Genomic DNA, 15,518 nt, shown 5'->3' on the forward strand with positions numbered 1-15,518 from the left:
CGAGGGAGCCGGGATGAGCAGCCGGGGACGGGGGTCCTTCTGCTCAGGTGAGTCCCCGGCCCCGCCACCCAGGCGGCGGCGCAGATCCGACCCGGCACCCGCTGAGGCGACCCGCGGCGGGCGGCCCCTAAGGGGAGCGAGAGGCCTCGAGGCGGGCGGCCCCTGAGGGGAGCGGGAGATCCGGGGCGGGCGGCCCCCGAAGGGAAGAAGGTGCCCCGCGACGCCGCGGCGCCCTCTGTCAGGGCGGGAACGGGGCCGCCGGGGGTGTGGGCGGCCCGGGGCCGGCCCGAGGAGGAGGAGGGGAGCGCGGCGGTGGGGAGGGGAGGGCCGGGTTGAGGCCGTGCCGGGCGGGCGACACCTGGGCGGCTGCGCTGCCTCCTCCTCCCTCTCACGTAGGTTTCGACTTTCTTCCCCGCCCGGAAACTTGGTGGAGGAACCCGCGTTATTGCCGCCGTCGCAGGCCGAGTTGGCGCTGGGCTTCCCTCGCCTCCTCCCTCCCCTTCCTGGGGGCGAGCGAGCCCCCCTTCCCGGCGCTACAGGTGAGCGGTGCGGGGCGGGGGAAGGCGGGAGGGGAGCGGGGTTCCCGCCGCCGCTGCTGCTGCTGAGGCGGCCGCTGAGGGGCGGGAGGCCGCGGAGTGGGGGGGTCGGGGATCAGCTGTGGAAGCGGCTGAGGGCGGCAGCTCCTGCCCAGGCGTCCCGTTCCCTCAGCTGAGGGTTTCTCGGCCATGACCGAGCCGGGCTGGAGAGCGTTTTATCGTGACACAGGGCAGTAAGTAGGGCTGGGCAGGTGAAGGCTGACTGACTGCCTACCCCAAGGGTTTAACTCTTCAAAGGTCGCTCTCTGAGGCTTGCAGCACTGGGGCCTGCGCAGGGCACCCCAGACTCGGCGCTTTTCGCCGCTTGTGTGGGTCGGAGGGAGGCTGCGGGGGCAACATTTTTGTGCTCGGAGATGGGGAAGTACTAAGTTGGCAAGTTTCTGGTGCTGTGCTGGTAATTAATGTGGAAAAAAGCCTATAAATAGAGGTTGAGATAACAGGCAAAGGAGAGCAATGTGACTCTCTGGATGTTTTGGAAATGCCTTAAAGGTAAGAAATACAGGTGATGTTAAATATGAGGTAATGCTCTGGAGAGGTTTCTAAAAGGCTTGGAAAGAAGTGTTTAAGGGATGCTATGTCACTGGAATGCTTTCATTTTATTTCAGAAGTTTTTCATGAGGGGTTTAAAGCAGGGTGAGGGTGTGTGCTGCTGAAGGGGCAGTCCCACTCTGGCTCGCCGCTTGGTTGTGTGCGCTTGACATCGCTCTACTTCTGACATTAGCCTCATTATCTGATTGAAAACGAAGAGAACAGGCAGCAGCCAGCTGATGCCAGCATCAGAGGTGGCAGGGAGAGTGGGAGTGCCCCTTTCGGTGGCAGTGCAGGCTTAGTTTGCTTTAAGCCATGCTTGAAACTACACTTTCAATTCATTGAGCGATTTTTTTTTTTTTTTTTTGGTCCTACTTTACCTTGGTAAAGTAAGGAATGCCAAATGAGTATTTCCCTGTTGCTTAACCCAAAAAAGGTTATATTTTCACTGTCTACTCCTGTTTTTTAGCCAAGGTGAAAGGACCAGAACTGTATAAGGGCTCTGTAGGAAACAGGACTCCAGCTAAAGCACAGATAATAAGTGTTAGGGGAGGTCTCTGCTGTGCAAAAAGTATATCAGGCCAGGGTCACAGCATATAAACCTATGGAGATAACAGGCAGCCCAGGGAAGTTTCTGTCACACGGCCCCAGAATTGTCCAGTCTAATCTTTTAGCCTCTAGAGACTCCAGAGCAGCCCAAGGAGGCATTGTGTAGTTTAAAGAACTGTAGTTATCCTCCCGCAGCAATGCCAGTTGTGTGCTGTGCCTTTCAGGGACTGGGCTGATGTTTGTCCTTGATGCTTGAAGGCCAAAGCACTTTTGGCAGTTCTCCAGCAGAGAGAAAGCAGATTGTGCACATGGCTCTTTCAAAACAAAACTTCTTTCTCTTAAGTTACACACTCAAACTCTTCTTTTAGAATATAACTAAGCAGATGGAGTGTGTCTGCTATTGAAAGAGGCTGAGGTAGTGGTAATATTTATTTCCTCCCCCAAAGGGATTTGCTCCCTGAACCAGCTCATGAAGTCAGAACAGCACCAGCGCTCGTGCAGGGAAAAACGAAGGGGTCATATGGCTGAGGATTGAGCAGAGAAATGATAAACAGAAGGCGAACCTTTTATGGGGTTCACTAGCTCCTGGAAAACTCAACTGTGCTGTAAATTCACACCTTCATTCACCATATTTATGTGTCTAATATGCAAGCTTGATGCATATGTAACTCATTTAAATAACGGACATGCATTAACGTAAAACTCCAATGAAATGAAGTGGGAAAGAGGGACCTGTGGTGCGCAGCAAAAAGGAACCTTGTCTTTTGAAAGACAAGTTTCTTTTAAAGTTTCTAGCCAAATGTATAGAGCAAGAGTTAAGAAACAAACCCAACCATATGGCCTGGGGAATGAGAGCTGTAAAAGGTGGAAGAAACAGCTCCAGAAGGGACCTGGCCACGTAATGACCTCCAAAAAACCCCATGAGGTTCAAAGATACCTGGTGAAACAGGTTGAGGATTATTCTGGATAACCTGAATGGCGATTCCAGTAACTTCAATTAGGAATTGTAATTAATGGTTTCATAAACCGTGGTAGTGCTGTAGTGAAGTATGGTTAATAGGTGAATTTTCACGTTTATGAGATTGTAGAGTCTTAGACTTGATAGACTAAAAGTCTAAGACTTTTTATCCTAAAAAGGATAAACTTAAAAGAATAAATATAACTGCAGAATAAAATATCTATAGTTCACAATGCATCCCCTGCTGTATTTTGTTACTCTTCAATATATTTCTTGTTTTCTGCATTTAAAAAAAAACGCTGCTGCAACTGCTATATTGATTTCACTTTGAAAATTAAGCTGCATCATTTCATTCTGATCGTGTATATGTTGCCAGAGTAGTTGCAGCTGTTGTCTTACTCACAGGCCCGAGTATGTTTTGCTGGTTTAATACAAAACCCTCTTGTTTGGCTTTTCCTTCTCAGCTTACTTTAGTGGTGCTGTTCATACAGTTGTTAGGAATTGTAATTGACAGTCCCTCGTCAGTTTGTGTTCCCTGATTTATAACACACAAAACATTGCTCTTGGCTTAGATATTTCTTGACATGAATTGAGTTTGAAAATCTGAAAATATCTGGCAATTTTTTTGATACTTTGGATAAGAAATTGCCCATGAGCCAGAATCTCACAAACCATCTAAAGTGTTAGAGGGGATTTAGATGAACATGAGTAGTAGGAATTACTGTGCTGGTCCAGGAAAAAGCACTCAAGGCTGGAAGGAGGGAAATGGAATAAAGCTGGAGAAATTTGGAGAGACAATCAGCAGCTTACAGGCGAAGGCTGGTTTTATGTATATGTAGTGGCCCCCTGAGCTTAGAGGGTCTCTGTGCAAATTTTGTTTGGAGAATGTTGTGTTCTTCATTTGGAATATTCTGGAAGAGAAGTACGGGAAGGGATTATGCATTTTAAAAAAAGTGTTGTCTAGCTTTATCTATTCATTGCCTGGACCTTAACTCATGCAAGTTTTGTAAACAGCTGCAGCAGACTCTCTCTTTAAAAGCACATTTTCTAACAGTTTTTTTAACTGGGGTTGAGATAAAACTTGACCTGCTCCTCTGAGAGTTTAGGGGGCTTACCTGCGACATGAGTTGTGTTGCCATTGTTGAAAATCCAGTGAATCATGAGCAGCCCTATTTGTAAAGTTCTCAGACTTACTAACCTCCCACCCCTAGACTAATAAATAACAGATAAATTCCGCTCACCTAGTAAGCACTGTTGCAGGTCCCTAAATAGACAATAAATAAAGCAGTCCCTGCCCTGGGAACCTTAGATCTCAGGATATCCTCTTCTATGCGATCTCAATTGGTAGTGAACAAAAATTGTCCTATGATTATTTCAAGTAGGATACATAAAAATAAACATAATGGGTCTTCTGGGCCTTTTTGTACTTAGGATAAAAAAAAATTAAGTTCCCTGTGAAGTTAACACCTGGGGCTACTTGGCTACTTTACTAGTAATCTCAACAGGCTGAAAACTGAACAGGGAAAGGAGATTGCCTCCCCATTCCTATGTGTACTGGGACTAGAGGTCATTCATGAGTGGCTAAGGAAGAACGTAGCTGCTGCATTGATTTGTGGATAGTGGAAGGACTTTGGTCTGTTGTTCCAGCTCTTTTAACTGGTGAGACAGCAACGCCCATTTTAAAATTATTTTTAGAACAGGGGAAAATATAACGTAATTATCAATTTATGTATACTGTAAATATGTGCCCGATAAGGTAAGATAACAGTGGTTCTTAAAGACCTGTTTCTGATACCAGCTTGGACGTAGCTTTAAATCAGGATAAGATTTGAGAAGAAAAAAAGGAAAACAAACAAAAAAAGCTTCTTGCAGTAGTTTGTTTCTCCCCTAGCTGTGAGGGTTGTTTGTTTTAAGTCTAAAGTCAACAAGATACACCAGGAGAAATTCTATGATGAAAAGGCATCTTAAATTACATGTGCAACTGTACTTAAGCTCATAAACCTGAAATACAGATATCCTAAGCAGCAGAATGTGTCTCGAGTCTTTTAAAAATGTGCCATAATACTATTCTGTAAATCTCTAGGGGAATGTAATTCTTAATCCAGAGATTTATTTTTTTTTTTATATTATTTTTAACTTCTACTATAGTGCTTATTTACTTATGAGCTGCCATCTGTGGTGAAGGGCATTTCAGCTACTGGTTGCAGCAGCTCTGCCTGCCCACGGGCACTGGCGGGAGTTTAAGGCAACTTCAAACTTAGCTGCACTCCACCCTGAGGAGCCACAGTTTGAGAAGACGTGGTGTAGGGAATTAGGTGTTGGTTTTTTTTGTTTAAATGAAGATAGCTTGTTTTCTTTCTTTTCCCTTTACCATGATCTGCTGGTAAGATGGGATGTAAAGGGGAATTACAGACTTAATTATCTTTTAATTCAGCTTTTTTAGTTAGTGGGAACAAGCTTGGGCTAGAAAGTACTTTGCACTGGTTTTGATAAAATGCCTTCTTACCCTGTGAAAGGAAGTCTGGGGTATTGTACACTGAGCGGAGTGATACGCCCTGCTCTTGTTGATGGCATCAAGGACGAGCTGGGGCAGTCAGGGGCCGTTGAGGAAAAAAGAGCCAAGACTGGTGGAAATTTGATGGTCCCTCTAGAATAGCGCTCTCAGCCATTCTGCATGTTTGTCACTGATCATTGATTTTTATTTTGCAGAGTTTAGATTCTCAGTGCCTGTTGATGTAAAGGGCTGCTGTTGTAGATTGTGCCAAACTCTTTAACTTAAAACAGAGCACCATAAAAAAAAAATAACTGGGGCCAGAATTTGGCTTGGTGTGGGTAATGAAGAGGTCTGTGCTACTTCATGCTGCAGTAAAGCCCTAATCTGATGTTTCTGATGTTAACTACTGTGACTATCTGTCTGTTGATAGGAAATAATTCATTACCAGGTGCAAAACTCTGCTTTCATGCTGGTGGATTGCTTATGGTAAAGTTATGTAGAAAACAGTATTTGCAAAAGTGTTGTTTGCTTGTTTTTAACTAACCTAGAAAACAAATGCTTTCATCCTTAAGGTTGATTAGTTGTTTTTTTTAAACTGAAATTAATTTCATTTGATTTTAAAGTAACACTGACAGAGTGTGATAGAGATTAAAGCTCTGTAGGACTTTCTCACAAGACAGGCAAGGCTTAGAGCTATAAAAACACCATACGTCTACCAAAAGCAACAGTCTCTCTCTTCCCCCATCCACCCTTCTCACATTACTTTTAAATATATATGATGATAACTGCCTTGGTAAGGATATTCAAACAGTGATTTTTAAAAACATACAGTTATATAATGCCGTGTCTGCTTCTTCCCTTGTATGCATCAGAAATTCTGTGATAAAAAAGCATCTGCTTTTTTCTGACCTATATTACAAGTACAACAACCAGATCACAGATGGACAATGATGTACAGGTTTTCTTTTGCCAGACTACTGCAAGAGTAATAGCTATCAGAGCTGGCTAATTATGAAGGCTTATACCCAAGACAAGCCTCTGCACATTACCTGCTTATTTCAGATTCTGTAAACCATGGTGCTGTTTTCTTTCTACAGACAAGGAATTTACAGGTAGATACACAGACAATGATGTGGTAAGAGCAGCTGGTATTCATATATAGCCAATAGACACGTGATCTTTACCTCCTGTCCTCAAAAGCAAACCCAGCTCTTTGGAAAGCAAGTGTGCTACCAGATATTTAGATGAACCTAAATCTTAACATCAAATCTCCTAATCCCTCTTTGTTTTGGTTTTGGGCTTTTTGCTTTAATTGCATGAGAACTTTGGTTATTAATTACAGATTAGGTCCTTTATCCTTAAATTATAGCATTGTATTCCTCCTTTGTCTATAGAAAACTTCTCCCACAAACATCAAACTGATTTTTAGGGATGGAATTGCAGATAGCTGCCAAATTCAAAATGTAGGTGAGGTGAGGGTGGAGGTAGGGGTATTTAATTTTCCTAGAGAGAGGTGACTAGACACAACAGAAAAAAAGAACACACAAAGAAAATTCACACATGCTGCCAATGGTGAAGCTTTCATAGGAGTCTTTGGGTCAAATTCTGTGAAGAAGCAAATTGATTTAAGCAAGTGATACAACAGAAGAATTCCTGCGAGCAACTTGCACATTTGTGTGGAAAACAGAGTGTAGAAAGGATGGTGGGTATAGCGGAAACATCTAGCAAAGGTGAAAAAGCAGGAAGAAATAGAAATAAAGCAGCTTTTTCTGCAGCACTTCACTTCTACTTGATAGCATTTAATTTATCCATTTTTCAGAGCAGCATGGTAAAATAGTCACTGTTTAATCCCCTTGGAAAAAAAGTGTAGGTGGAAAGCATTTTACACCACTACTTAATTCCTTAAGAAAAAGGGAGGAAAGATGAAATTTTTTGGTTCTTATTACCCAGATAATATAAATTGAACGATAATACCAGAATCTCCTTCTCTGTAGAAAGAATTAGGATTAATTGTTGAAATTCCATTTGTGTAGTCCTGCTACTTAAGCATGCTGAGTCCCTGGCATGACAGTTACTGTTCTGTGGTATCATTAACTGAGCTGAGAAGGAAATGATAAGAGCATATGGTAGCAAGAGAAATGAATTATAAGCGCCAACTTCTTAATTTTTCATGTCAGCTTTTCTTCGTCCTAAAACTAAGTGTATATGTTTGCAGTTTGAACTTTTGATTGCTAGTATGATTTCTAAAATAAGTAATACATGGCTAAGATCTTATGTTGAACTTTCATATATACTAACAAAACAGTTGTGTTTGTTTTTTTTTAAATCTATCTTGAAGCGTGTTATGTTAAAAATGGAAACCCATGTACCATGCTGGAAAGCTGATATTGCACAAGTTGCTCAGGAGAAAACTCCTTGGGATAGTCTTGCTCTAGTTAACCAAACCTTTTAGCACATCCCCCAGAACAGAGTTTCCTGGAATAATAAGTCTTTTCTAATCTAACAGGACAATGATTCTGATTATAATTGATGAAAATACAATTGGCTTTCTGTTTTCTGGTTGAGAAAACAGATACTGGCCTAGGAGTTCAAGCAGATTAAATACAAAATTGTCCAATGAGCACAGAAACACCAGGGAGTTAGAATACAACTTAATTTCAAATTTGTGGTTGAAGAATGGGCATAAATGATGGGGATGATGAAAACTTCCTTTATGATGAGTACAGTAAAGCAGCTTTGATTTAGAGTTTCTCAATCGAAGTGTTCATATACATGCTGAGCAGTTACTCTTGGAGGTGGCTTATTAGAAACCCTTTGGCTTGAAGGGAAGGTTAATTAGTGAAAGGGTTTCTTCTTATTTAGCTATAAATTTACTATTTACAGAAGCTTTGATTTCTTACTTTTACATTCAGTGGCCTGATCTTCAGCAATATCAGAAAGTAAAAAAGAAAGACAACAGGACGTTGTATCACCACCTGAAACTATTCTTGGGTTCAGTATTGCGGTTTTTGTAAAAGTTGACCTACTTCAAGTATTGCTTATAAAATTCATTTCAACACTATTTTCAGTGCCACTACTGTAAACTAAGGACAGTTTACTCATGGTTGTGAAACACTGCAGCAGCACACTGGAAGTGGTCAGTCAGGACTAGTGCATTTCATATAAAAAACTCTCCCATTTCACATACTATTTCAAAGTAGCGATGAAATTCAGGGGGGGAAAAAACCCAACCCTGTTACAGAACACTTTCACAATGTACTTCTCTCTGTCTCTAGAATGAAAAAAAAAAATTTGCCATTCTGTGAAACACAAAACTTCTTAACTGAGTGAAAACTGTTTGAAGAGAGTTTAGCAGAAGTTCTGCCGCTTTTTCTTATGGTTAGACCACTGGGTTTGCTATGTTAGAATCCCTCTTGAACTTGCTTTTATATAAGCAGATGGGTCTGGGTTTAGTGCCCTAGTGGTGTGTGCCCTCAGTCATCTTAATCCAGAATGTGCTGGCTTTGTTTTGTCCACCCCAAAAAAATTAATTAATTGTTTAGCCTTTAGTTGGAATGTTGCATTTCCAGTCTCCCAGGGAAATGTAGCTATAAATATAATAACTGGCATAATTATTGCAGTGAACTATTACATAGCAGTATACGTGGGGCACGCGCCCTGCAATCTTAAAGCCGACTTTTATATTGGGGTTTTCAATAACACAAGTCTATATCAACACATAAGTGCTAACCTACAGGTGCATAAAACCATAAACCCATTGTATTCCAAAACATTTTCCATGGTACAAATAGTTGTTTAATATTGAGAACTAGTTATTTAACAGATATTTTTTTTAAATTATTTTTTAACTAAAGCAGCAGGAGACATTCCTCTAGTCATCCTAATCTATTAGCAGAAGTTTTACTCTTCTGTTTTGTGTCCTTACAGCAGACTGGTTGTATGTTTCTTTGTTTTGCAATATGGAGCGTGCTCTGGCTCACTTACTATACTTGTGGTTTTATAAATCAGTTGGTTAATAGCAACAGTCTTGATTTTCTTTTTTTTCCTTCTTTTTTTCTTTTCTTTTTTAGTTGTTTTTTGCCTCTTTTTTTTTTTCCTCAGGAGCTTCCTTTGTGATCTTAGGTAGGTCACTTGAGATCATATTCAGAGACTTACCGAAGCGTTAAATTCCCATGAATGGATGCCTCTATGGGTCTTATGTCAGTCTCTCCTGATGTAATTTCTCAGTCTTTAAATGGGAATAGCAACAATGTCATACCTCACAGAGATGTCATTAAGGTAAATATGTTCATGACTGAAAGTGATTTGTATCGAATACTGGAATTATATGAACAGACAGGCCTGGGCTGAACTGTGCCATACTTTGTGCTCCACATCAGCAGTGGCAGAGTGAAATGCCTTAAAGACAAGGAGCGAGAGTTGTATTTGGAAATTTGGAGACATCAAAGGATAAGATTGGAAGGAGGGATGTTGCTCTTGGGGTAGCCAGGTACCACAGCCACCGTTCCTTTTCAGTCACTGTAGTGCAAGTGGAGGCATGATGTTGGAAAGATTTCTTAGATAATTATGGTTTTTTCAAAGGATTTTTAAAAAAAGCTATAGAAGTAATTCATCAGTTCTGTTTAAAAGTCTGGGGTGCTTGAGAGAACTAAAGAACTTGGAGAACTGAACAAAGTTTGTCCATCAGGAATGGTGCTGGGTGGTGCGCTGTCGGTGTGGTTCTTGGCATACTCACTCCTAGAGCTATTAACAGCATTGTAGATGTGGAGAGGGGGTGTATATCTGAGGCTCTGTGCCCTAGCAGAGTTAAAACAAGAATAGGCAATGTGCTAATATTGTCAGGAATAGTCTTGCTTTGGCAGGGAAACAGATTAGACAACCTGATAAGTCTTCCTTCAAAAAAAAAAAAGAAATTCTATTCTTTGAGTCAGTGTTACAGTGCAAGAAATCATACTTTAAAAAAAAAGCCAACAGTGTTTGGTTTTTTTAAAAAACACAGTATAGGTAAAGGTGATCCCAAAGAAATCTTTTTCTCTAGCCCATACAGGGCAAGAAATGGAAATATAAAGAGATTTCTGCTGGCTTATTTCCTTCAATTATTTGTCATGTATAGGAATGGGGTGTATTACTTAATAATTGAGACTCCAGAGGCAGAGCCAATTAAAGCAGAAACATATGTATATGTCAGGCTTTAACATTTTCATGTAGGCAACAAGTAGTGACTTAGGATCAAGCTAGATCCTTATTTTTGATTCCCTCATATTTTGTGCATTGTGTGTAAGCTAAAACACGTGAGGCCTAGGGAGAGATCCCAGTACTACAGAGCAAGGCACGAGCAGGGAATGTGCCACTCGGGGTGGCATTGTTGGAAGGAAGATGGAGGGAGGGAATGGTATAACAAAAAGAGCAACACAAGAACAAAGGGGGTTGTTGGGGTTAGCCTGACCTTCAGAGGTTGGAACAAGTAACTGGAATTTGATGGAAATTGTAAAAGATTGACTATATTTCAAACTTCACTTCCAAAGCTAGATGGACTCTCCTGAAATTGATCTATTTAAGCTGAGGGGAACCATGCTTGTTATGTTGAAACAGTGCATTTTCTAGACACTTAAAGTCTGTCTTGCGCTGAATTAGTCATCTTGCTGAATAAGATGTTAGCAATTTTCCTCTTACAGAACATCTGCTTTCTGACTGAATCAGTGAACAAGCGGCAGGCTTGTTTGAGCCTGCTGTCCTCCCTGCGCTGCTCACTAACTCCTGCCTTGCCGAAGGGTGTGGGCTGGGTTTCATCATGGAGGTGTCAGGCTTAGGTTCCCTGGTGTCTGCAGGAGTGTCCTCCTTGTTGAAAGGACAGTAGTGTAAAAGTAAAATTCACTTTGGCACTTTAGAATGAAATCTTCACACCTTGTTTTCAAGGACATAGAATTGAGCGAGCAGAAAAGCTTAGAGTTACAGGGAAGAAAAAAGCAGCAAGATTGTGGTGATACTTTTATCTTCCACAAATTTTGAAATGACTCATAAATGGGATTCATCTTGTATAACCTTCAAACACAGAACAGAGAATTAATTTGGTAAATAATCTGAAAAAAACCCATATAAAAGTAGTTATCAGCAAAATTACCGTGGGGTTTGTTTTCGCTGAGAAAGTAGATTTGTTTAATCACCTGCCAAAGTTTTATGCAAATACTACAACCCGAAGCACAAGTATTTCTTATTGGTAGATGTTTGCCTTGGAAGCTTGGTGTTTTGTTAACTTCTGGTGCTGAGATGATTGATTAGAATTGGTAGGTGATGTTAAGTGATTGTCTGATGTTGAAATGTTTCCGTTTCGTCTGTAAGATAATTTAAGATCAAATGGAGGCTTTTTATAAAGCAGACAGTAGGGATGCCTGCTTCAGATGGAGGTAAGTACCAAAGAACAGGGGTATTTCTAAGAGAGGAGGGCATGGATACATTTACTTTGCTTTGCTTGTGTGCTGTCTGTGAACTGTGCTTTCTCTTTTGGGGAGCACTGAGTCAGTCATGCAAGAGTTAAGGAGTAAACGCAAACAGAAGAGCTAGGTCTGTACATCCAGCCTAAGTGCTTTCCTCAGGGGGAAGATGCTTTCTGGCACTGCAACAGCAGCAGGAGAAGCAAACAACTCATGCCCTGTACCCACCTGGAACCGTGACAGTAATGTTTTAATCTTTTGAAGTGAACAAGTTTCTATGGCTAGGTAAAAATTCGCCTGTAAAATGGCTTGATTCTGTTGGTGATATGTTATCCCTTTAATTAAATAGCTGACTTATGCTTGACAATTAATTGGAGTGATGTATGATTTTTATTAGAAACCCATGACTAATTTTTTCTTGCCGTTCTTGCTATCTTATTGTTCTTGTCTACCCTCCTCCAAAGTTGCTGCAGCGTGCCAGCCGTGTCCTCCAGGCACTGGTGCAGACCAGTGTTCACTCTTGCTTAGGCTTTTACCTGTTCCAGATAAAGCAATTGTTTTCAGGTGTTTTCCATGTTGTCTTTCAGAAATTTTCCATTTCATCACAGTTCTGCAATTTTTTTGTTTTAAAAGACTCTGGGAGTTTTTACATGAAGTTCTAAAAAAAAAAAAAAAAAAAAAAAAAAAAAAAAAACCAACCAACAAACAAAAAACCTCCCCAAACTCCCCCAAAAAACTCACCACAACAACAACACCCCCCCCACTGTATAATACAGAGTGTTAGCTTCATCTAGTACCACATTTCCTGCTTCATTAAAATAACTGCCAGGTTAAAAAAAAATCCTTCTTGCAGTAGTCTCTGTGCCTGTAGAGTAACCTGCTAGTAAAGTCGCGTGAATTTTATATTTAATTACAATAGGCAAGATTCAAAATGGATGTGACTGGGGACATCTCTGTTAAAATCAGTAGAGCAGCAGCTGCAAAGAACTCAGTTTGCCCCTTATCTTATTCTCCCTAACTGTAAGAAGCTGAAGATCAAGCCTTTGAGTTACATTACAACAAACTGTGATGTGGACAATTTTTTATGTTTTTTGCACTTAGGAAGCCTTAGGCTTTTTATAGAAAATTTGTTTCAATGGGTGAACGTAGGCATGGATGAGTGGGGAACAATGCATTGTTTGTTAAAACAAACTTTTTTGAAGGGAGTGGGCTTAAAAGGAAGGAAATGTGGTTTAGATTTAAGTTTCTTCTGAAATTTCTTCCTCTTCTTTTTCCTCATTCCCCCTCAAAACACAGAACAAAAATCCTAACAACTAGGAAGTCCCCAAACTGATGTTTCACCATACATATCTTTAAAATGTTCAGTATAATCTGGAAAGCCAGAGAGAAAAATTGTTGGTTTAAAATCACTATCTTGGTTATCCTTTCTTCCCATTCTATTCCCTCTCTGGGTTTTCTCCCTCAAGAACGTGCAGCTTTTGTCTCTGCTTTTCCAGTTCATATGTTTGGCAGAGTTTTACCTAGTCTGTGTCAGTGGTGTGTGTAAAGTAATGCAAGCTTCAATTTATCAATGTGCTTAAGCATTTTGCTGAATGAGGTCTGTGCATTCTCTGATCCCTGGGTTGATCATTCACAGGGTCACTCTGGAAGAAAGCACCCTAAGGGGGAGTAGGTGGGGGTGAAGTTACAGGGGGGGAACTTAAGGCAGGAATACGATTTAATTTTTAATTGGCTAGATCTAGAGTGGACAGTTGGCTGGAAATCGCTCTTTCTCTTCCTTTCATTAGAGGTCCTCTGTGAGACAGCTACTACGTGACAAGTTTCCTTGCTGCTGGGCCGAGAGTGCCTGATGCTGGCTACCATGGCTGATCCCACAGCAGAAGAACATGCATCCCAAGTTAGTGAACTCTGCTGCGAATGTGGCCAGTTCCACCTCTTGCTGGACAATCATCTCTACAACTTCCAGGATGAAGTGGACGATGAACTCATCTGCCATATCTGCCTTCAGCCTCTGCTCCAACCCATGGACACCCCCTGTGGACATACGTACTGTTTCAAGTGCCTTGAAAACTTTATGCAGGAGTATAACTTTTGTCCTATGGATCGGAAAAAGCTCTCTTTCCAGCAGTGCCACAAGTCCAGCCTTCTAGTACGAAACCTCTTGGATAAGCTGATTGTCTTCTGTCCTTTCAAGGCAGAGTGTCAGCAGACAATGCAGCGGTGTGAACTAGAAGCTCATCTGCAGAACAGGTGCCTTCCCATTTACATTCTATTATTGCTCCTTGTATAATACCATCTGTCTGTTGTGCTTCTCACCAGAAAGATCCATTCTCAGAACAGTTCTTAAACTGGGGCAGGATGGGACACCAGAAATGACAGAGGGTGAGGCCAGAAAGGTGGGTGGGTGAAGACAGTGTAATTGTGCATGTGTGTTAGGGAGGCCGGCTCACCTACGCTATAGAGGCAAAGGGCGAGGTGCTTGCCTGCTTGCATGTGAGTTGTCCGCAGACCCAGAACCTATCAAATGTATAAAAATCTGTGTGTCCTGAGCTGGGGCACCTGACTCTGAAAATTATTATAAACATGTTTATTCTTGTTTCACTTGTGCAGAGAAGAAAGACAGGCGCAACGTCAACACTTTGGAAGCAAGGGATCATGCATTGTTGCTAGTTTAATTGGTCCAATTAAGATGTGCAATACATGTCTTTGATCCAAATAATGTAAGTCCCTCCAAGCTGCACTTTATGCAGTTGCTGAATCACCTACTTATAATTTCATTATCTTCTCTCGTTCTTTTTCTGAGAAAGAGAAGTGAATGAAAAATACTACTTTTTTTCTACCCCTCCCCCCTTTCACAGGGGAAGGTAGACTTTTTATTTTTCTTGCACTTGCAATCAGAATCAGAGATGCGTTTTGGAGCTTCCACTGCTGGTTGAGCTGGGGACAGGCAGAATATTGTAGCTTTAAAAGAAGTGCAGGTGGCAAAGATCTCTTGCCATGGCGCTTGAAGAACGCTTGTTCCTACCTAGTTAATGATTGCAGGAAAGGGAGCTAAAAGGGAGCTAAGTACAAGCCCTGCTGCAGGCGGGAGCAGACCTTTATTGCAGTGTGCATTTTGTCAGTGGGCAATGAGAAATGCAACAGGCTTGGGTTCTCTTCAGCTATGTTGTAGCATTTTGTGGCAATGCCATATTTTAAAAATAGGTCAACCAGTGTACAGGGAACGGTTACGCTTATGGTACCTTTGTAGTTCCTGCCGAGGATGAATCCTTGCGGTTCTTGCTTGTCTTTGGTACCCACGAGTTGAGAGCTTGTTTTAGAGCCAGGGGAAGTGACAGAGGATGCTTGTGTGCCCCTTTCCCTCAATCTGAACGTTTATAATCCCCTTTTTCTTTAACTAACTCTTTATAGTGCTTTCTTGTTATCATCTTGTTATCCCTACTTAGACTGCAGGGACAGGGCTGTGCAGCTGGAGTGTAACTGGGGCCATGGCCCATACCAGGGCTGGGCCTTCCTCTCTGCTCTGTAAATCTATCCCGGTATCAGTAAACTTCTGTCACTTGCTAATCCCTTTGGCACAGGAGTTAAACACAGAAGAGGGAGGCACCCTTAAATGTTTATGTTAGAGACCTGTCTGGAAACTGTATCATTCTGTTACACATTTCATAGCTCTTTGTATCTTCCTTGCGGAGAGTGTGCTCTAAAAAATTCAATCTAAAAAATTTCACCTGGGCTGTAAGCATAGTTAGAAAAATGATAAAAAAAAAAAAAAGAGAGAGAAAAATCACACCGGGATTTGGGTGTTCCTGTTTTTTAGTTTTAAGTGAGATTAACTGATAGCAGGAGGCTTAAGGAAATAAGAAGCATCTAGGAATTCGTTTTCTTGGGGGATTTCTCTGCCCTTTGCAAAATGAATTTGTGTCTTGACATCTTGAGAGGGACATGTGCACAAGTGGTTCAAT

At 41.6% G+C, this 15,518-nt stretch overlaps 1 protein-coding gene across 1 annotated transcript in view; it reads left to right on the plus strand.

Annotated features, from left to right (window-relative positions):
• Window positions 1-332: 332 nt before the first annotated feature.
• The window catches only part of LOC128914525 (ligand of Numb protein X 2-like), a 31,759-nt gene continuing 16,573 nt past the window's right edge, over window positions 333-15,518 (plus strand). Inside the window, exons 1-2 of the mRNA XM_054213580.1 lie at window positions 333-539; window positions 13,344-13,806. Coding sequence (XP_054069555.1) covers window positions 13,406-13,806 — 401 coding nt within the window. The 5' untranslated portion in view covers window positions 333-539; window positions 13,344-13,405. The remainder of the gene's footprint in view (window positions 540-13,343; window positions 13,807-15,518) is intronic.

This window comes from Rissa tridactyla, chromosome 9, assembly GCF_028500815.1.
Source record: "Rissa tridactyla isolate bRisTri1 chromosome 9, bRisTri1.patW.cur.20221130, whole genome shotgun sequence".
Taxonomy (NCBI): Eukaryota; Metazoa; Chordata; class Aves; order Charadriiformes; family Laridae; genus Rissa; species Rissa tridactyla.